Source organism: Ursus americanus, chromosome 18, assembly GCF_024610735.1.
Source record: "Ursus americanus isolate L20-20 chromosome 18, mUrsAme1.1.p, whole genome shotgun sequence".
Lineage (NCBI taxonomy): Eukaryota > Metazoa > Chordata > Mammalia > Carnivora > Ursidae > Ursus > Ursus americanus.
The window spans coordinates 48,323,317-48,345,547 of record NC_142144.1 but is presented as its reverse complement, the minus strand read 5'-3'; the positions used below and the strand labels follow the sequence as shown (position 1 = coordinate 48,345,547).

Here is a 22,231-nt window from a genome sequence, read left to right as displayed (position 1 = left end):
AGATGTCAAATTTCACAGAATTTCCCAGAGATATGTATATGAGTGAGTTCTAACCATCACAGCAGAATGGTTACTTTGTCGTGACTTACTGAACAGACACATTCCAGTAAGATCCACATTTGTACCAGGGCAGAAGACCAGCTGCTATCTTTTCTTCTCAACAAAGGACTCTTGTGTTTGAACAAAAACTATGTATTGTATGCCCAGCAGCAGAAGGGAGTCTGAGCAGTGATGTCAAAGTATACCATGATGTCACCGCAATTCACAAAGAATTACAGCTAATGCCATGTGAAGTGAGGCCAAATTCAACACTTTCCCTCTTGGGTACTTCACAGTCTAAGAGACAGAAGCAAGGCCGGAGGTCACGCCTTTGTATAATTTTGTTTCACATTCTCCAGACACCCTAATTTTGGAAGCAGGGGAGGGAAGAAGACAGCCTGTTAAAGAAAAGTCCGCTGACCATGTGCCGAGAATGAATTCTAGTGTCTGTAGGCACAAATGTCTATACTAGGATAATTCTTAGAATTTCTGCTGAAGACTACTAGACAAACAAATTTAACTAAAAATGATATGCCAAAGGAAAAAAAATCTAGATTTTTTTGGAATCAGTTTACACAAGCAGTTGGCCCAGACCCTAAATAAATAAGAAAGGAGCAAAATAAATTAGATCAGGGGCACCTAAGAAATTTAATAGATGTTGGAAATAAGACTTAGCCATTCTCTTTTTCCCTTTCAGGGTGTATTTATCCAGCCATTAAGTAAATTAAATTCTCGATCTCAAAAAAGGCAGTGCTGGAAAACTCTTAAAAATATTTGCAATCTAATAAACTCACCGCTCTTTCTATCAGAGGTCTCGAACCCCTAACGTGGACATCTCCTTTTTCTTCCATTTACTTAATAACATGAAGAGAGAAACACCACAGAACTAGTGGCGATTGCCCAACGTCTCTAGAACTGCAGGACAAGCAAGCTAATAAGGAGCACAGGAAAATAACTCTAGCTCAAACAGTAAAGAAAATAGAAACAGGACCCTTAAAAAACAGCACCTGGTCACATCTCATTGCAATGAGTCCTCCTTTAGATTTTAACCACAGAGGTGGTTGAAGTCCCTACCCTTTGATGAGGGTGGGGATGGGTAGGTTGGAGGTGGAGAAGGACTATGGTTCTAATCTGTCCAGATGACCAGCCACAGGGCTAGAGCCCAGGAAGGGTAATGGGAGGAGTCAGGCCGTGGACTATCCAGGCTGAAGTCTCTTAGGAAGGGCCAAAAAATCAGGTACTCAGGAGATTGATTACAAAGTGAGTTTCCAGGTCAGAGCTGGTGTCAGACCTAGGGTGTGGAGCCTAGAGCACTGTGCCTAGTGGAAAAGAGGTAAGAGGGAGATTCGCTCACAAATAATAAACATTTATACCCCAAGGCAATTCTGGAGTAGTGGGTAAAGGACTAGAGACATAGCAGGCAAAGTGACTAGCAGAAATTAAAGTGGAGATTACAGTGCTAATAAAATAATGCATCCGTAGAGATGTTTTTCTTTTTGACAGAGAGCTCTTTTTTGATCTTTGGAACTAGTGGCAGAGAGTTGAAATGGTGGAAGCTGTTGTTATGTTCTAGGATAGGATAAGGAGGAAATTCTTTGAAACCATAATATATCCCTCTCCCCGGTGGCCTTGTGTATATACAGAATTCATTCATTCATTCATTCATTCATTCAACAAATTTTTATTAGTTTTTTATATTATTGGACACTAGGACCTTGTGGTGTTATATTCTAGTAGGAAATAGAAAATAAACAATAAACTTAATAAGTAAACTATATTATAAAAAGAGTGCCATAGAATTTTAAAAAATAGAATTGTGTAGAACACGGGTCTGGGGGACACCTGGGTAGCGCAGTCGTTAGGCGTCTGCCTTCACCTCAGGGCGTGATCCCGGCGTTCCGGGATCGAGTCCCGCATCGGGCTCCTCCGCTGGGAGCCTGCTTCTTCCTCTCCCACTCCCCCTGCTTGTGTTCCCTCTCTCGCTGGCTGTCTCTGTCAAATAAATAAATAAATAATCTTAAAAAAAAAAAAAAAAACATGGGTCTGGGATGCACCTTGAAATGGTCTGGTCAAAGTAGGGCTTATTAAAAAGATGAATGTTTCCAGCAAAAGCTTAAAGGAGGCTTCAGAGGTGGCTACAGAAGAATGTTCCAGGCAGAGGCAATAACCAGTGCTGTCCTAGGACACGAAAGTGCTTGCTGTGTTTGCAGAACAGCAAGGAGAGTGAGCCAGAGGGAGATGAAGTCACAGAGGTAACTCAGATGATGTAGGAGCTTCTGGGCCATTGTAAGGACTCTGGTGAATCCAAGAGGAAAGTGGATCGTCCTACCAGTGATTGGTAAGCCCAGAAGAGAGAGGCTCATGTATTGGGACAATCCCTTTGGAAAATCTTTGCCTGGAAGAAAGGGAATTAATGCCTTCACATATTTTTTTTTTCACACTGTGCTGTTTTAGAGCCTAGGAGAGCTACACGTCTTCCATTTGGCCTGATAACCTGTGGGCATTTACTGGTATTTCCCAGTGGCATATGTGTGGCTGTTGAAAAAAAGCAACTAATTTTTTTTAAAACCAACTCAGTTGCTCCCTCAAAAAAACAAATTCTGTCCATTGAAAATAATCTTCAAAGCTACTGAATGCAAAGATCCGTCTCTTCTCTTGATGCTCAATCTTAGTTCTTAGAGCTGTAGGCTGATGTTGCTTTTGGCAGCAAGCTGTGGCTGACAGAAACATGTTCATCCTCATTCTTCCTGTCTCTTCATTGCCCTTCTAACCCCCAAGAGGAACACAATACATCATGGAATAGAGGAATCACTCCTTGATGACATAGTGCTGCTCAGCTTGGATTTCAACTCTGGCAACACCAATTCCCAAAAATGTGATCTTGGACAAATTGTTGAACCTTTCTGAGTCTCAGTTTTCTTTTTGTTAAAAAAAAATTGTCTATTTTGTAAAATAGACATAGTTAATCAGGGATAGTATGAGGATAACATCAGAGATATTAGAATTAAATGATGTTAACTAGATTTATTGGGGTGATCATTTTTCAATATATATAAATATTGAATCATTATATTTTATACCTGAAACTAATGTTATATATCAATTATATCTCAATAAGAAAAAGAATTAAGGGAGAAGATATATATAGCACGTGTTTGGCAAACACTACTTTACTCTCTCTTCTCTAGGTTGCTTTCCCTTGCTCTACCTCTGTATTCCTATGACCTTAAGCCTTGGAGATCTTACTCCTTTTCTGTTCTCACCTATTTTGAGGAAATTATCTGATTAAACCCATTCACCCTAGATTGGGACCATGCCTACTACTTACGTGTAGTCCCTACAGCACCATAAGAACTAGCATAATGCCTTATGCTCAGTTGGTTTGATTTAATTTAAGTATAATCAACAACTTCATGTGTTACTCCTCCCAAGAGTATTTGAACAACAAACAAAGGACTAAACCAGTGGTTCCCAACTTTGTAACACAAAGGTGTTCTTTATTATTTTTTTCCTATGGGCCTTGTGTTTTGGAAGTTTCCATCTACTCAAAACACTGCATGTATTAAGTAATAATTTGTTTTCCCATTTTATGACTTAAAGACCTGAGTAGAAGTATAAAATAAATGCAATAAAGATCAGGATTCAGCTTATTTGTATAATGAGATGGTTGGGGTTTGGGGGACCTTATGTAGTTTTATGACAGGTCAGTATATTTCTACTAGGCTTTGAAAATACTAAACATAGCTCATGGACCACGATTAGCACCTTTGTGAATGGCCAGGCATATTGTTTTCTCATATTGGAGGGGTGTGAAGCACAAGTATAGATGGGGGTGTACCTTCCCACTTACTTCCTATATGTTTCCAAGTCACATAGCACAGATGAAGACGCCTATTCATCCCTGTGCATAAGTCCTGCTCTGGTAGCCGTGATCTTGATAAGAATAATCAACCTTGTTATCACCATTCACTGCCATAATAAATATTATATAGTGTGTCTTTTCATGATTCACAGACAACCTCCGATAACCTGTAGTCAGGAACCCCAAGTTGGAATTTTGGTTTTGTTAGTTACCATCTGTGTTACCTTGGGGGAAGTTGTTTATTTTCTTTGAATCTCAGTGTTATAATTTGTACTTGAAATCATTCAAATCTTAAGAGAATGTTAATTTTTTTTTCCAAGCCAAACAGTGTCCAGCTTTACTAAACATTGTTTACTTTTCATAAACAATCATGGCATTTCAGGCAGGACATGAACAGACAGTCACTAACAGTATACAACAGCTTTCAAACCCCCTTCTTCAACGGACTACCAAAGTCAGAAAGCCACTATAAAACCCAATGAAGTCTCCATTGGAAGCTCTGAACAGGGAAAGTTTAGAATGAGTGTTGACATTTCACATGTAACATATTGTTTAACAACTTTTCAAAAGCCGACCCTAACTTGTGGGAAATGAAGTGATAATGGCAGAATTATCAACCTGAATTATGAAGCTAAAAAAGAAATTCTTTTGAGGGATGTTATCTCAGTGGTGACACTATAAAGTCCAGATTGCCTGACATACTGGGAACCATTTCTTGGGGTCAGTTTCCAATAGGTCTCTGGGCTTAAGGGGGTCAAGGCTATGGTAAAGGCAGAGAGGGAGAAAAAGACATAAAAATGAATTTTAGTTTTTCCACACCACGGGGCATCTGTGCCAAGATGGCTAATACATGTCACCATCAAGGAATCTCTCCTTCTGGGATTTTTTTGAAGTTTCTCAAAACTAGAAGGGAAAGGTATTTTCTCCCATATCAATCTAGCTTTGGGGATATTCTATTAATGACATATGCCCTTCCCCAAAAACAGCAATGAAGTGTTCTGGTGCTAATGACATAGCTTAAAAAAAAAAAAGTAAAACAGAATTCTGCATTTTAATAAAACTTGATAAAAATATCATATTTCAAACTGTACAGTCATCAGAAGTACAAAGTTATCAAAAATGCATACACTTCACTTGGCATCTCCAGCCCCTTCAACTTCTGTGCCTGATCCGTTTTGGATGCAGCCACATGTGGGCTTTTGTCAATCCAGGGGTCATTCTCGCCCCTTCTTCTTCACACTGCTGAAGAATGCTATTTCTAAGAGAGGTATTTGTGGTGAATCATCCAAAAGATGGTCAGCCAGTTCATTTCTCTGACTCTGGAATGGTAAGTTGGTGTCGTCTCCTCCAATGACAGCCATAGTCTATTGAATTTGGCTTCTAGAGTACAAGGCCATAGAAGATTTGGAGCCACATAAAATCTCAGTGGCAAAGGGTGCTGCAGTTGATTAGCAATGTCTGTCATGGGTCCTGCAGGAAAAATAGCTGCACATGTGCCATATTTTTGCCAACCCATCCCTACGTGTTATAAAGTCTATTCGTAGATTAAGTCTGACCATCACAATGCTCTGTACCTGGATGATTTGTTTGGCTCCTTAAAATTTGCTTTTACCAAATGTTCCCTGACTATTAGGGTTCTTCAAAGATTATTGAAGAGCCAGTTCTTTGAAAGGTCTTGTATTTATTTGCTGAGTTGTTATTGGGACACTGTTACATGGCACTGTCTTTCAGAAAACTCGTAGCGGATTGAACATCTAGGATTTCAGTACTTTGAGTAATTATGGTTCTCCTGAGCCAGTCTGTCATTCATTCATTACATAAATATTTATTGAGTGTCTCCTACAAGGAACACATTATCCTATACCTTTTCTAAAAGATCCAGTAAATGCTGTAACTCTTGCGATTGCTCATGTTTTCCTCTCTTCTAGGAAGCTCATATCCAGATATGTAACCCCCATTTAGCAACTGTGTAGGACTTCACAGTATGTATTCTGTATAATTCTCCCCGTCTGGCTTTAACTCATCTTTCTTACTTATTTTTCTCTTTGCCCCATATACCCATTTGTGCTTTTTTTAATTTTATTTTCTTGCATTATATGTATATGCTATAAATATTTTTGCAAAAAGGTAAAACATAAACAAGTCAGTCAATATCTAAATCTTTTGAGGATAAGGTTAAGGATACGCTATCTTCCCTATTAACATAGGTAGTAAATGAGTTATAATGTATGTAAGAGCACACTCTTCCCCATAAAGTTCTATCTGAACTAAATAATTATAAATAAGAGCAGCTGTGATCAGATTCACAGCGTTTGATTTTCCATATTTGTCTTTCCCCGTGCTGAAAATAAAGGGATTTAAAAGTTTCTTACCTCATGGTGCTGGATCAAGAAAAGCTTGACATCACTGGCTCAGTATTTGATGCTAGAAGTTGCGGTCCTTATGGGAAACCATTTGAAATGTGGCCAGTGTGAACCCATCTAAGCACGTCATTTTGGGGCGTGGTATCGGCTTATGGGTTGTGTTTATTTACATTCTCCAAATTATTCAGATGATAATCTTTCTTTTTCCTGTGGCTCCTAGTGAAGACATTTTGTTATACATACTTCAGTGTCTAGAGAATTTCGGTCTTGTGGTCTGCCTGTTCACTTGTTATCAGCTCTGTAACACTGAGGGAGAGCCTCCTATCAGCACACAGAATGGCCCTGATACCTAAAATCCGCACGACATGCTTGAAGTCTGTAAGCCAATGATAATTAGGTATTTTCATCCTAGTTTTTGCTTAGTGAGGGTTTTCCCCCTTCCCTTTAGTAAATCCTGAAGGAGAATGAAGAAAAATCAGCGGTGTTAAATCTGTAGGTTCTACTCAAAAATAGGATGAAGGATTGCATGTCTGTGATATATATATGTACATATATATGCAAAAAGCCTACAGTCAAGACTGCGAGGAAAACATTGATGACCCCCTAATGGTGTTTAAACAACAAAAACGTCTTGGAGCTTTTCACTTTTTATGTCACCTGAGATAAAAGTTTTATTAAAAAAAAAAAAAAGCAACACTGTGGATACAGAGGAGGTTAGAGCACTGTACCGAGTTGACACCTAGTAGCAGAATACGAGTAAACTACTCGTCAAAATACTGAGCTAGTTTTCCACGCTTTACAAAAAAAATCCCATGTAGTTGCCAAAGTTATGAGTGGTCATTATCTCACTTTAATGTTTTGTCCAGAATGGGGTGGGTCTGGGAACTCAGTGACCTGAACATTGCCTTCCATGACATTTCACTAATAATGAGCATAGGTGCACTCGGGAAATAGTCTCTTAAAAATATTAGCCCTTTACGGTAATTCTTGTTCGTGCATCAGGACAGAGGATTCGGTTTGACCTGTAGTTGTCATTAATGGTATGTTTGTTTCTCTGAGTACACAGATACAAACAAGCACACAGATCTACATACATGCACATTTTTGTCTACATGTGTGTCATCAATGACTGCAGTCTAAGGCCTGCCTACCTATAACCTACAATGGCTTCATTAACAAATCATTACGTTTGTAATGTGTGTTTCATTGATTCACCAGCATTCACTGTGCATGTCAAATGTCAAACACTGTGCCAAACATCAGAAATACAAAGATAAATGAAACATGGCCTCTCGAATAGCCCATGATCTGGTATAGAAACAGACATATCAATAGATTAAACTCAATATAAGTTATACAACTATTTGAATTGGGTGTATATAAAAGAAACCCCAAAGTAAGAATGGCTTAAACACATAAGAGATTTACTCTCTCACAGAAAAAAAGAAGTCAAGATGTGATCAGGTGAAAGACCCAGGCTCTTTTTTTCTGTTCTGCCCTCCTTACTGCAAGGCTTCTGTTCTCAGGAGTTTCTCGTTTTTCAATATAGCACCTGAAGCCAACAGGAAGGACCAAGAGTAGAGGGCAGGTGGGGTCATCTAAGTCAGCTTCTTTTAAGTAGTCTTCCCAGAAGTCCCACACAACCCTTCCACTTTTATTTCACTGATTATAAGTTGGTCACAAAGCCCATGAAAAAATGTATTCTTTAAACTGGACATGTTGCCACCCCAAGTAAAATTGGAGTTCTGAGAAGAATAGGGAAGATAGATGTTGGGTGGCAATGAGTATTCTCTGCCACAAGGAGTTATGAACAAATGGCTAGGGAAGCATGGAGTAATAAAGCCACTAACTCTGGAATCTAGAAAAGCCTTGTTTGAGGAGGAGACACTTAATTTGGGATTTGAAGGATGAATAGGAGTTTGCTAAATAAGGAGTTGGAGAAGAGCGCTTTAGGCAGAAATGTAGTATGTGCAAAAGCACAGAGAGAGTTATTATAACTGCCAAATAAGCCCATTTCTATATTTCTGTTTTTTCTTTGTTATTAATAATAGCTCTCAGTGTAACAGTTCAACTAATTTTTAATCTGTTATTCCAGATCAACAGGTTGAGACAGACTGAAATATGTCAATTATGATTTTCTTAATATAACTGCAAATAGTTTTCCACTTGGAGCAAAATAAGGACATTTTATCTGATGATAAAGTATTCCCATGTTTTAAAAATAATTGAGTTAGAATATTTTGGCAGCTTAAAAAGGAATTGATACAAAGGGGGAAAAGTGTGTCAGGGAGATGTTTGTCTTTTCAATTCTGAAGTTAAAGCCCAGTTAGAACTCAGTTGGTTCATATCCTGAGGTCCATAAACCTACATCAAGGGCACTAAGTTGGTGGTCTGGTCAAGTTAGCCTTAAAGAATGTCACCTTCTATTTAGCTGACCCTAATGGATTGTTACTTTGGATCTGTGAAGCTGAATTGTTCTTTTCTCAAAATGGCTTTGGAGCCATAAGAAATCTTTAGGATTAGAGAGAGATTTTCATGGTAATCTCCTATTTGGCTTCTTTAAAGACATCAGAGACCATTAAAAATTTTCCAGAGAAAGTTGAGTCCTTTGAGAAACCTGAAATTTCTGTAAGGAACAAACATAGTTATATTTGAGACACCTAAGAGTGTAAATTTCCATGCCCCCTGCCTATCACCCTTCCATAGTGCTGAGTATCTTACAAGATTAAGGTCATCTCTTTCCAACCCCAGAGAACAACAGCTGAGTCAATGATTCTTTGAATACTGCCAAAATTAGGATTGCCATGTTTTTTTTCAAAGGATTTGACCCTACTAAGGCAATCATATGGTTTAGTCTCCTGACATTGTTTATTTTCGTTTTTGTTTTTTTGCCAACTTTGGTTTTGGGTTACTTACGAAGTAGCTGGCATCTGCGCATGACCAAAATGTGCAGTACACCTCACCGCAACACCTCCCTTTTGTCTCGTTAACTCTGGCACCTCAGTCATATCTCAGCTCCAAAGACTCTTCTTCAGGAAATTCTTCTCTGGCCTCTCTCACCAGATCAAATTCTCCATATTTGATGTTCTCGGAGTATCATGTATCTGGGTTGTATAGTTTGTCTCATGATTATCATTTTACATTTATCGTGTGTGATGATTTGACTATGTGCGTCCACTACTAGACTCTAAGTCCCCTGAGGGGAGGCCCTCACGTGCTTAAACTCGCCTTTGGATTTTGCTCCTAGCACAGTGCCTGGCCTATAGCAGATCCTGATCATTGTTGGCTAAATGGTTAAACGATTTTTTGGGTGGTGGTGGTAAATAAGTTACTGCTCTACTCCCACTTCACATGGTGTTCAGAATACGAGTGAATATGGAATTACTCAGCTCCTGTGTGGGTTCACCTACAGATAAAAATTTTGAAAATAATTTTACTCCAAGTCCGTAGAGGTACATCAGTGAACTCTTAAGCCAGCATGTGTTGGCTCTGCATGAAGATGCCTGTATGCCTGTGTATAAAAAAAAATACACATTACCACATTTAAAAAATACACCACATATATAATGCAATGCGAAATAACTGCATTTTTCGAACTTTGCCTAAACATGTGATTGCAATTATTAATTAAAACTACAAAAAGGAAAATCAAGCCTCAAAGAAAGGTCATATTAACAACTGGATTTTTGGAAGACAGAATGAATTGTGGGGACTTTCTGGAAAGAAGCCCCTTCAAATGTCACTACAGTTCTCATTTTATTTTTGTCAATGACAGCAGTTGAAGTCATTTGGAAGCGGAATATGTCTTTTGATAATAGATCTAAACAGAGCTGTAGAAGTACAACCTGATGCAGTTTGGATTTGCATTTTTTTAACTTGAACATTGGAAAGGAAAGAGGAAAAGCACAAATGAGTTTGCCCATATACATGATGAGGGCTTGTGATTTTGTTAAGCCTGATTTGGACGAAGCATAAATGTTTAGTTAGATGTTCTTAGAACTCAGCTACTTATTAGCAAAGTGACCTTGGCCAGGTTCATGGTCTCAGCTCTAAAATGGAGATATCTTACATGATCGTTCTCGGAATTAATGAGATACCTGTATTGCGCCTGGCAGGACATAGCCAGGAAAAGAGGCCCTCAGTATTGGTTATCTCTGCTGCCCTCCACGTCAACCCTCTTCTCCTACCACACACGCATACAATAATCTTGCTTCTGTGGGCAGGTTCTGTGATTGTTTCTCTTTTCCTGGTTGAAGTGCTAGCTAGAAAAGAAACTATTTTCATTATCATTCGGCAGCCTTGGTGGTTCAGTGGTAGAATTCTCGCCTGCCATTATCATTCAGCAAATTTCTATTGAGGGCTTGACAGTTTGCCCAGCACAATGCTAGTCGCTTGGAGTACATCAGTGGACCTAACATACCAAACCCCTACTCTTACACAGCTTATGTCTAAGGAAAAATATGGAACATGAAATTTTTCCTTTCACGATTGTATTTTTGTAATTTTAGTGAATCATAATTATTGACACCGGGAATGATTTTTTAATTAAGTCTCTTAATTAATAATATCAATAGGTCAGGATCTTCCTCTCTCCCTTTCTTCTCCACTGCCTGCCTTTGTCCTCTCTCTCTCCTCTCTCTTTTTCTCCCTCTCTCCCCACACCCTTCTTTCTGTTTATATATTTGAACTGTAAAAACATCTTTGTCTATGCTCTGTTTTTTTCTTCCTTAGCTTGATTGAAATTCCAGCTGAATTCATTCCCCTCTATGGGAAGCATGTTTTATGTTTCCTCAAAAATGAAGGGAGGGTCATTGAGTGGCCATGGGCCTCACGATGGATCCCTACAGTAGGCACCTGGTTGAATTACACATCTCTCTTTCCTGTTAGATTGTTGGCTGTGATCACCAGCTGGGAAGCACCATCAAGGAGGATAACTGTGGAGTCTGCAACGGGGATGGGTCCACCTGCCGGCTGGTCCGAGGGCAGTATAAATCCCAGCTCTCCGCAACTAAATGTAAGACACTACAGAGATGGGGCAATCTTGGGGTTTGTGGGCTGATTAATATCTCCCGGTGTCGTGCTGGCTCCCCTCAGCAGCTAGGAATAAGGCCACCACCAAAATGAAGACGGGTCTGAACATATTATAGAAAGCTTCAGGTTCCTGCTTTGTGTATTAGTTTAGGTAGAACAAGTCAGGTAACCCATGGCAACCCCAAGGAGGAAACCTTTCTTTGGTGGTGCAGCAGGAGTGAAGTACATGTGGGTCAAAATACACTCTATTTACAAACGTAGACTTGCTTGCCACCATGAGGACCGACTGCACCCAAGCCTCCGCCTGATACGTAATCTGATGACCCGATGGGATATAGCAGGGGGAATGTGTAAATCTAAACAAATTCACTCCTACTGTCTTCATTTACAAAATGACCTTTGGTTGGTGCTGATCACAGGTTCTTTCAGAATTAATATCGGACAGTGATTATATGAAGCCACGTATTGACTCTCATGTCTTAATCTCTCTATACTAGCACAACGAGTGTATGCTTACTATACAGTATGTGCCGGGAACTTCGCACGATCATCTCATTTTATCCTGATAACAACCTTATAGCAAGGCATTGTTTATCCTTATGTTATGAACAAGATAACTGAAGCTGAGACAGATGATGTGACTTGCTCGGAGCCACACAACTCTAAAATGGTAGCGCCAACATTCAAGCCCAGAGTCCGATTCCAGAGCCTAAGTCCTTACTCAGTCCTCTGGACTGTCCCACAGCCTTGCTGATAATTTTCATGGTGGGACATTTTAAAGCAATTAGATGGATCAAGACAAGTACCTCAGATGTCTGCCCAGCTGGGTCTTGTTAGGGTAGATGGCACATGTCTAATGATACCTAAGACAACCACGCGGTCACACAGCGACCCAGATCATTTTACAAAACACTGTCCTCTGTGACAATCCCTGCTCTAAGTGCTGCATCAAAAAAGATGAAATAAGGCAATTCTTATACTCAAAGAATAATTTGACCTTGCTCGGTAGACTGTCTCCAAATTTTGCCATTATCCAGAATCCTTCAAGAGATCTTTGATTGAGTATCGTTGCACATGTCTCTCCTCCTTGGGAACTGAGAATGCATATCTTTTACTGAATGTGGTTTTGTTCTCTCTATTTGTTGACTAGCTGGGAAAAGACAATTGACCCCCCAAATTGACCCCCCCAAATGGCAGGGTCTGTGGCTTTAAATGGACTTGTCGGTCAAGAAAAAAGGCAGCGGACACTAAAGAACTCTTCCCAGAAGTCAGGAACAGGCAGTTTGCCCAAAGGACTAGGCTCTAGGGAAGAAGAGGTGGTAGCAAGAAAGACTAGGGACTTTTAAACACAAGAAACATTGGAGGTACCAGCTTAGGGAACTTTACATGCTAACACCCCTGCCGGCAGTGAAAAATGTGAATCTGGGGGGAAAAAAAGACTCTGGCAGAGAGAATGAAGGATGAGGTAAGTTAGACATTGATATAGTACATTCAGGTGAGATTTTTTTTTTTTCTTTCATGTGTTTCATAGAAGCGTCTTCTATACGATGAAAAATTAAAGAATTTGGAAGATGAAAACCAGAGGATAGAGGCATAATTCTTTTGTAAATCTCTGAAGTCATGGTGGGATATTTGGGAGGGGGGAAGTTGCATTTAAAAAGTCACTTTTATAGAACACTTTAAGAAATCCTGGAAGAGTTCAAATCTTTCTAATTATTTATGTCATGTAATTGAATCAATGCTCATTATCTAGGAATCTAGGAATTTCTGCTAGATGCAGAAAAATGAGATGGCTTGCTTTTGTGCCATAAATGCTGTATAGCAGGCTTAGGGGTAGGGGATCCTCCCTCCGTCCCCACTCATGCCCTCTCCCTGAACACTCTGCCTGGATAGATATTAGGGGGTCATCAGGGACCTCTGGGGCCTCAGTCGCTGGAATAACGTGGAGAAGCTCTGAAAGAACAAACTGAAGCAAATTAAGAGCCGTAAGTCATCCCCAGATCTGCAAATAGATATTTCAATGAGAAGTGCTCTATTCAAGACAGAGGGTAGGTAAATTCTATAGCACACAGCCTGATGATTATCCATAATGACAAAATGCAATTGATTCATTTACCTGAGCGCTGATGATGCCGCATGACAAAACGATTTATATCAATAAAGCCCAACATATGCACGCACCTCACCACAATCTATAGCAGATGCTGAACAAACTGCCTCGTTTACGTTTTCTCCGCCCCAGAAGAACCTTCCAGCCTCTATTTACAGACTGCGAGGTGACCCACAGGCAGGGAAGATTAGACCACTCTACGGGGCCCAGGGTGCTGGCCAGGTGAGCAGCGCTCCACCCGTGAAGGCCTGGTGGACCTGTGCCAGCTTTCTCCCCTCTGCTCTGCCAAAAGGCACTGTAAGCCAGCCACATGCTCTTGCGAACTCCTAGCACTCGGATTCCCCACATTGAACTCATTTTCTTCTGAACTTATATCCAAGATTTTTTTTTTTTTAATGTTATCAAGCCTTGGGGGAACAAAGAGAAAACAGAAGAGTGGAGAAAGACCGTGGCGGGAAGTGCCAGAAGGAAAAAGAGAAGTAGGAGGAACTTATCCAATGGCTGCCATTTGCTGGCAAATAAAAAAGAAACCATCTTTGTATCAAAAGACAGTGTAATTGCCTAATACAAATACAGACAAGAAAGAGAGCTAGATCAAGGCCCATTTTCCCCCTTTTTAAAGGAAAAGGCTGTCCACTGATAGCATTCAATCTTTCCATTTTGCTTGGTCACTTCTTTTCAACTTCACCAGCCCAACAACAGCAACAACAACAATAAAGGATAAATTTAACTAGCATTAACTTTTGATTCTTGAAATTAAAGGCTCACTTTCTTGCAAATTGTATTGGCTTGTACCCTATTACATATTTTCCAAGTATATGCAATATACTTAGAACTAGAGCCAGTCTATTTGCTCTCAATTTAATGTCTCCAGCTTTGCAAACCTCTCATATGAATTTGTGTGTTTTGAAATCACCTGGATATCCCAAAACTCCTGAGGGATGGACAGAAAAAATATACAAAACAAAAACTAAATAAAATGTGGTGCCATATGGTGATAGGAGTCTTGGAAAAAAGTAAAGCAGAGAAGAAGAATAGGAGATAAGGCTGAGCTGGCAGCCGAGGGTGTTACAGGGAGTTGCAATACTAAGTAGGTTGGTAAGGAAAGGACTCACTGATAAGATGGCGTCTGAACTAGGATCCGAGGTCACCATGCAGAAGTCAAGGGAAAGAGAATTCCAGTCATAGAGAAAGGCAAGTACAAAGGCCCTGAGGTAAACACATTCTCGTCATATTTCTTGAAATGCAAAGAGGCTAAAAAGAATTCACAGAAGAAATAAAATCCATTGGTACTGGACTCTTTTGTTTTTAAACAGCTGTATTGTGGTATAAATGCCATACAATAAACTGGATATTAAAGTGCTCAACTTTGCGAATTTTTACACATGCATACACCTGTGAAACCAAACATACCCATCATCCCGAAAGTTTTCTTGTGCCCCTTGTAATCCTTCCCTTGTGCTCTCCTGGCCCTGTCCCCTGGCAACCACTGATCTTTTTGTCACTGTAGATTTAATTGCATTTTCCAGAATTTTATATAAGTGGAACTATATAATATATACTATTGTCTAAATGGCTTCTTTCATTCACCATAGGTATTCTGAGATTCATTAAATGTTGTAGCATTTAGCAGTTTATTGTCTTTCATTGCTGTGTCGTAATCCCAGCGTATGGGCATACCACAGTTGTTTATCCATTCACCTGTTGAGGCATTTGGGTTGTTTTCACTTGGAGGTCTTATAAATAAAGGTGCTATGAACATTCATGTACACATTTTTGCATGGACATATGCTTTCATATCTCTTGCGTAAATTCCTGGGAGATGAATGGCTAGATCATACGGTAGGTATATATTTGACATTTCAAGAAACTGCTAGATTTTTTTCCAGAGTGCTTACTATTTTGCATTTCTACCAGCAGTGTGTAAGAGTTTCACCTGCTCCACATTCTTGCCGTCACTTGATATTGTTGGTATTTTTTATTTTAGCCATTCTAATTGGTGCATAGTAGTATCTCATCGTTGTTTTAATTCACGTTTTCCTAATGTCTAATGATGTAGAATATCTGTTCATGTTGTATTAGTTTCCAGTTGCTGCTGTATCAAATTGCCACAAACCTGGTGTCTCAAAGCAACACATTTATTATTTTATGGTCCTAGAGGGTCAGAACTCTGAAATGGGTCTTGTTAAGATAAATTCACAGTGTTAAGCAGGGCTGTGCTCCTTCTGAAAGTTCTAGGAGCTAATTCATTTTCTTTGATTTTTTGCTCTTCTAGCTTCTGTGGGGTTGTCTATGTTCTTGGCATCTTAAGAGCCTGCAGTGCAAAACCTTTAGTTCTCCCTCTACCTCTGATCTCTTCTGCCTCTCTCCCAGGTTAAAGACCTCTTGTGATTACATTGGATCCACCCAGATAATCCAAGATAATCTCCTTATTTTAAAGACAGCTGATTACCAGTCTTAATTTCACCGGCAATCTTAATTCCCCCTCTCCATGTAACATAACATATTGATAGGTTCTGAGGATTAGGACATGGTCCTCTTTGGCAGAGCAAGGGGGTAAAATTATACTGCCTACTATAGAAGTGCTTATTTCTTCTTTGATGTGGTGTAGGTTCAAGTCCTTTGCCCAGTTTTTAAATGGGTTTGATTTCCTACCATTCAATGTTGAGAATTCTTTTTGCATTCTGGGTACAAGTCCTTTGCTGGATGTGTGATTTGAAAATATTTTCTCTCCATAGGTAGCTTTTTTTCCCCCCCAAACTGGCTTAATATTAGCTCTCACAGAGCAGAAGCTTCTATTTTTGATGAAGACCAGCCGTCAGTTTTTTCTTGCTAGGACTATGCCTTTAACATTGTACATAAGAACTCCTTGTCTAATCCCAGGTCACAAATTTTCTCCTATATTTTCCTCTAAAAGTGTTATAGTTTTATATTTTGGCTTTTACATCAATGACCTATTTTCAGTTAATTTTTGTGTAAGGTATATCTCAGTATTATAAGATATATCTAGGTTAGTTTTTTTTGGCATAAGGATGTCCAATTCTTCCAGCCCCATTTGTTGAAAAGATGTCCTTTTCTCTTTTGAATTGCCTTTAAAACTTTGTCAAAAGTCCACTGGCCATTTCTGCATGGGCCTTTTCTTGGACTCTCTATTCTGACCTATGCGTCAGTACTTCACCAATACCGCATTGTCTTTGTCACTCTAGCTTTAAGGGAAGTCTCAAAATCAAGTGATTTGATCCCTCCAACTCTACCCTTCTTAAAGTCATTTGCCTATTCTATAGTAATTTCTTTGCCTTTCCATATAAATTTTTCAATCTGCTTGTCCAAATCCAAAAAAAAATCTTGTTGAAATTTTGATTTACAATTTTGTTAATTCTAAAGATTGATATATGGGGAATTGACATCTTTACTATGTTAAGTCATTTAACCTATGAGCACTTCGTGGCTATCCATTTCTTTAGGTCTTCTCTCATTCCTTTCATAGGCCTTTATTGGTTTTCAGCATACATATCCTTTATTTTAGTTAAATGTGTACCTCTTTCATTTTCTTGCCCTATTGCATTGGCATTTTGTTTTTTATTTCAATTTCCAATTGTATATTTCTAGTTTATTTTTGTGTGTTGGCTGTGTATTTTGCAAACTTGCTGATTCACTTCTTAGTTCTGAGAGTTCTTGGATTTTCTACATAAACGATCATGTTTTACAAATAAGGATCGTTTTACTTTTTCCTTTTCAAATTGTAAACCAGTTATTTATTTTTATGGCCTTAATGCACTGGCAAGGATATCCAATGTGATGCTGGGTAGAAGAGGCACGAGTGGATATCCTCATCTCATTTCCAATTTTAAGAGGGAAAGCATTCGATTTCTCACCATTGAGTATGAAGTTAGCTGTAGGGTTTTTTGCAGATAACTCTTATCACATTGAGGAAGTTCTTTTTTATTCCTAATGTGCTGAGAGTTCTTATAATGAATGGATGCTGAATTTTGTCCTGCTTTTTCTGCCTCAAATGTTGTGATCATATGGTTTTTCTTCCTTAGACTTTCATTGTGATGGGCAACATTAATTGGTTTTCAAATAAAGAATCAGCCTTGCTTTCATGGGATAAACTCTGCTTCTTTGTATGCATCACTGGATCTGAAATGCAGTATTTTGTTTGACGGTTTTTTACATCTATGCTCATAAGGATAGTTGTCTGTAGGATCCTTTTCTTATACCATCTTTGTCTAATTTTGATAGCAGTGTAATGCTGACTTCATAAAGTGAGTTGGGAAGTGATTTCTCCTCTGTTCTTTTAATTTTTTTTAAAGACTGCATAAAATTGATATTATTTCTTCTTTAAATGCTTTATAGCATTCACAATTGAAATTCTCTGGGCCTGAAGATTTTTTTGTGTGTGTACTTAAGTTTTTGAACCTATGGAATAAAGTTATAGTAAATCTTTTAATGTCTACCCTGCATTTCAATTGACTGATTTTCTTCTTCAGGAAGAATTTTTTTGGCTTCTTTGCATGCCTGGTAATTTCTGACCTGATTCCAGATATTATAAATTTTATCCTGTTGGATACTAGATATTTTTGTATACCCGTAAATATTTTTTCGGTTTTGTTCTGGAAGCAGTGAAGTTACTTGGAATCAATTTGATCCTTTCGGGTCTTAAAATTTGGTTGGCAAGTCCAAAGCCATGTTTGGCTGGTGCTAATTGTCCCCTGCTGCTGAGGCAGGACCCTTCTACTGCTCAGTGTCCCATGAATTATAAAGTTTTCTAGCATGGCTAGTGGATAAGATACTATTCCCAGCCCTATATGCATGCCAGATAGTCATTTCTATAATTTGTTTGTGTGGTTATGTTCCCAGCCTCAGCTAGTTTCTTTATATGCATGTCTTGATTAGCATGGGTATGCCGCCATATAACCAAAGGGAATAATTTTTTAAAATTATATAATAGCATTTATCATTAGCATGTCACAGAAGTATTTTTTCTATGTCAGGTCAATATTTCTCCCAGTTTTCTTGAGAAATGATTGACATACATCACTGTGTCCATTTGAAGTGTACAACGTGATGGGAAGACGCTCTTAAATCTCCAGAATGGTCTCTCTGTGTAGCTCTCTTCCCTCTGGTAATCTGTCATTCAAACTCTAGCCACCTTGATCTTCTTGGATTCTCAACTTTGTCTCCTCAACTCAGGGAATCCTCTAGGCTTGGGGTTCCCACCTCCTAAGCTGCAGCCGGGAAAGTCTGTCAAAGCAGGAAGCCAGGGCAGTGTTAAGGCTCACCTCTCTTGTTTCCTGATTCTTGGGGATTTCTGCCCTTCTTTGCTTGGTATCTAGTGTCTTGAAAGCCATGGTTTTATATAATTTTCTGACTTTTTGATTGTTTCCCAGCAGAAAACTAAGTCTGGGTGCAGTTATTCCATCTCGTCAGGAACCAGAAGTCTTGATGCTGGGCTGTCAGCTCAGGTCTGCAATTGTGGACAGCGAGCCTGCTTTTGACTCCCACTTTGGCCATGGTGTTAAGCACTTCTGATTCCTCATCTCCCTACACCCCCCACAACGGTTTCGTTCCAAGAGGCTAAATAAGGGTGTCCCACTATTATCTTAGAATCTTCTCCCAAGCTGCTGACACCCATTTTGCAAGTTCGATAGTGGTCATTTTGGTGTTAGCAGGTGTGCAGGCAAGATAACTACGGCAGGATCACGGCCTCAGTGAGAAAGAATATAATGCACCGTTGATTACGGGATGCATTCTGACGTCACATATGTTAAAATGTGAGAGGTTGTTCCTCTTAGAAGCCATGAAATATGGTATTTTGATTCTTGTAGCAATAGTATTTTCTAACTGATTCGATGTAAATATAAAGTCAAGGATGGCTCCAAAGTATTTGGCCTGCACAACTGTTAGGATGAAATTCCCAACAGCCAGGGAAGATCTCTCTTGTTTCACCTGTTGGGTATACGTCTTCCATTGTGTAATGACTAATAACCTCGGGGGGAGATGTTGAAGGTCTCAAATGCTCACCTTCAACTTATTTCATTGGCTATATTGTAAGAGTAATGAAGTTGGCATGAAGATAAAAATATTTTATGAAAACCTCCTCCAGATTGGAAGACTATATGTACTGCTATTTTTATGTGTAGGTAACCGCATTAATGATGACTCTTCCATTAAAAAAAAATTACCAGTCCCATAGACTTAGAGGGAGGACTCCTTAAAAACATAAACATCAATGGGTCTAAAAATAAGGCAAGCTCAGATATCAGAATAGGAAATCCTGTCTCTTCAAAAATTATCATTATGACCTTTCTGTGATACAGCAGTGAATGACATGGAAAAGTCCACATATGATGAGATTGAAAAATCTAAAATATTTGATAGAAAGCTGTGGATTTTTTGAGGAAATATTTTAGGTACAATCTTTAGAACAGTTTTCTTGAGAAAGGGCATTTGCAACCCATATTTGTGAAATGAGAGCATTTATGATTCCCATGGAAAGCTTATCAATTTAATTGAGAAAGAGGTTATCTGATCTCTGAAGCAGGTCTTCCACAATTGCTGATTAATAACCTAGAAATATGTCCTGACGATTGGCATCATGGTTCTGTCGACAAAGCCGGAATAGATTAGGCCAGATGGACTTGAGCATAGAGCAGTGTGCCTTTGTAGCAAAGGGCACCCACAGGAAGGTGAGGCCCAGTGAGAGGGGGTGTACCCAGTCTGCCCCACCAGTCAGACCTATTGACTTGATCACTAAGGAGGTGGGTGATAAAGTCAGACTGCTCACACATTCTCAAATGTCTTAAACACCATTCTGTGCTCACTACTGTGATAGAATCCAAATAGAAGAATCCTGCAGCCCATCTGTAATTATTGAGAATTTATCCCCAAATGAGACAATTATTAATACATATCCAACTCAAAGAGTGGCTTTTTATCAACATGAAGAATATAAAATCAATTTTTTCCTATCTTTTTGTCAAATTAAGATCACCGTTTCTTAAATTATATTTTGAGATGTATCAACTGGTGTTAACAGATTATATATATATATGTATATGTATATGTATATTCTCTGGGTAAACACTTTGGGGATGCACTGGATTAAACAGAATGAAATGAGGTTCTTTGTTTCAGGGCTTCTCAGAAACCAATGTGCTTTATGAATTTCCATGAGCAGGGTCTAGCATGTGGTATTTTTCCACATATTTTATCTTGGGCCCCTTTTCCTTGAACCATTTTGTGGGGCTGCTGCATTGCTGGCCTTTTTTGTCACTGAATCTCTGGTACCTAGGAGGGAGCCTAACACTAGGAGATACTCAAAAAATATTTGTGGAGTAAAGTAATGAACTTGCTGATTGCCTGAGGAGCTGCCAGTTGTCCATTAGCCCTTGACCGAACCGTAGGACAGACCACAACTCTCCGTACTTCTTGTACCTTGTGCTGCTGACTCTTCAAGTTGGCACCAGCTTGAGATGCTCCCTATTTCTCTTTGACGACGCAGGTGCACAAGGGCATCGGGAGACATTCCATCCTGGCCCAATCTCCTGTCTCCATCCTAGTCTCTTCCCCCAGTACCCTCCTGGGTTTCTCCCCATCTTCCTTGGGGAGCTTACAAAGGCTGAGGCATCAGCCAGAAGCCAGGGTTAATGCCCCAGTGCGTGGAATGCGAGTGGCTCAACGGAACAAGAGGGAGGCCGCCCGAGTAGTGTGCGGGTCAGAAGTCTGCCGCTGAGCGTTGCAGAGCCAAACAGAAAGCTTCCCTTTTACTTGCCCTTTATTTGACCTGTGGATAAACAAAGACTTTCTATTTCCAGAAATCCCATTGTTTTAACTGCTTTGAGTTTCTTTTGTAAACTTAAAAATCCGTGTCTTTATGTGAGACATTTAAAGCTCTATGGGCCCAGTCTGAACATTTTTTGTTCCTTTTCTATATTCTCCTTACATGTTTTGTGCTTGTAGCCACAAAGTCTTGGCTCTCTGAAATTCAGCCTTTTCTTCAACAATGTATGATATTAAAAACCGCGAGAAGGTTGTAGTGTGAGTAGAATAGTCAACATTGGAGAGAACTTGATAAATGTAACCTCTTTAGGGAAAGAATTGAGAGCATATGATTCTTCTTTTTCATTCAACTGGCTATGAGCTGGGGCCTTGGAGGGTTTAAAAACATAGTAAAAATAAACAGTCTTTCAGTTCCCGTCCTTAAGGAGATTTGGAGGAGAGGGAGGGAAGTAACATTTACAAAATGCCTCCTGTTCCAGGCTATATACATCTATATATTGATATCAATATCTCTATCTTTTCACAACAATGTTGTGAGGTAAGTGTGATTTTCCCTGTCTTACCAATGAGGAAACTAAGGATCAGAGAAGTTAGGGAACTTCTGAAGTTTATTTACGGAAATCAGATTCTCCTGAAGACAGGATGATGTTAAGTTTCAGAACATTGGGTACCTTTTAAGATTACTCTTCCTGGAACTAAATTTTTCCAATGAGAGCATGAGAATGCATACTATCAGAAAAATATGTGTGAAACAAAGAATCCCGCAGAGCTTCTGAATATGCTGGTGAATTTAAAATACCTGCTTTTTCCCTTGTCTTCTGGAATGCCCTCCTCTTTTTTGACCATGGGCTGCTCCCTGGACTTCTCAGAGGCTTCATTTTGTCATCATAAAATGGAGCTGGTAGCGTCCTCTTTGCCTATGTCACAGGCTTTGGGTGAAGGAGTAAACGGTATAATTTAGAAAGTGAAACTCTCCAGTGGCATGTAAATGAGAGGTATTGTTGTCACAAATGTCACAAGCGAGAATGCCTGTGATGTGTTTGC

General features: G+C 39.3%; 1 protein-coding gene across 3 annotated transcripts in view; it reads left to right on the top strand.

Moving 5' to 3' along the window:
* Positions 1–22,231, top strand: part of ADAMTSL1 (ADAMTS like 1) — an 874,799-nt gene that overhangs the window by 616,085 nt on the left and 236,483 nt on the right. For all 3 annotated transcript variants that reach the window (XM_087869620.1, XM_087869619.1, XM_045780274.2), the window contains exon 6: positions 11,152–11,278. In XM_087869620.1, the coding sequence (XP_087725746.1) occupies positions 11,152–11,278 (127 nt within the window). The remainder of the gene's footprint in view (positions 1–11,151; positions 11,279–22,231) is intronic.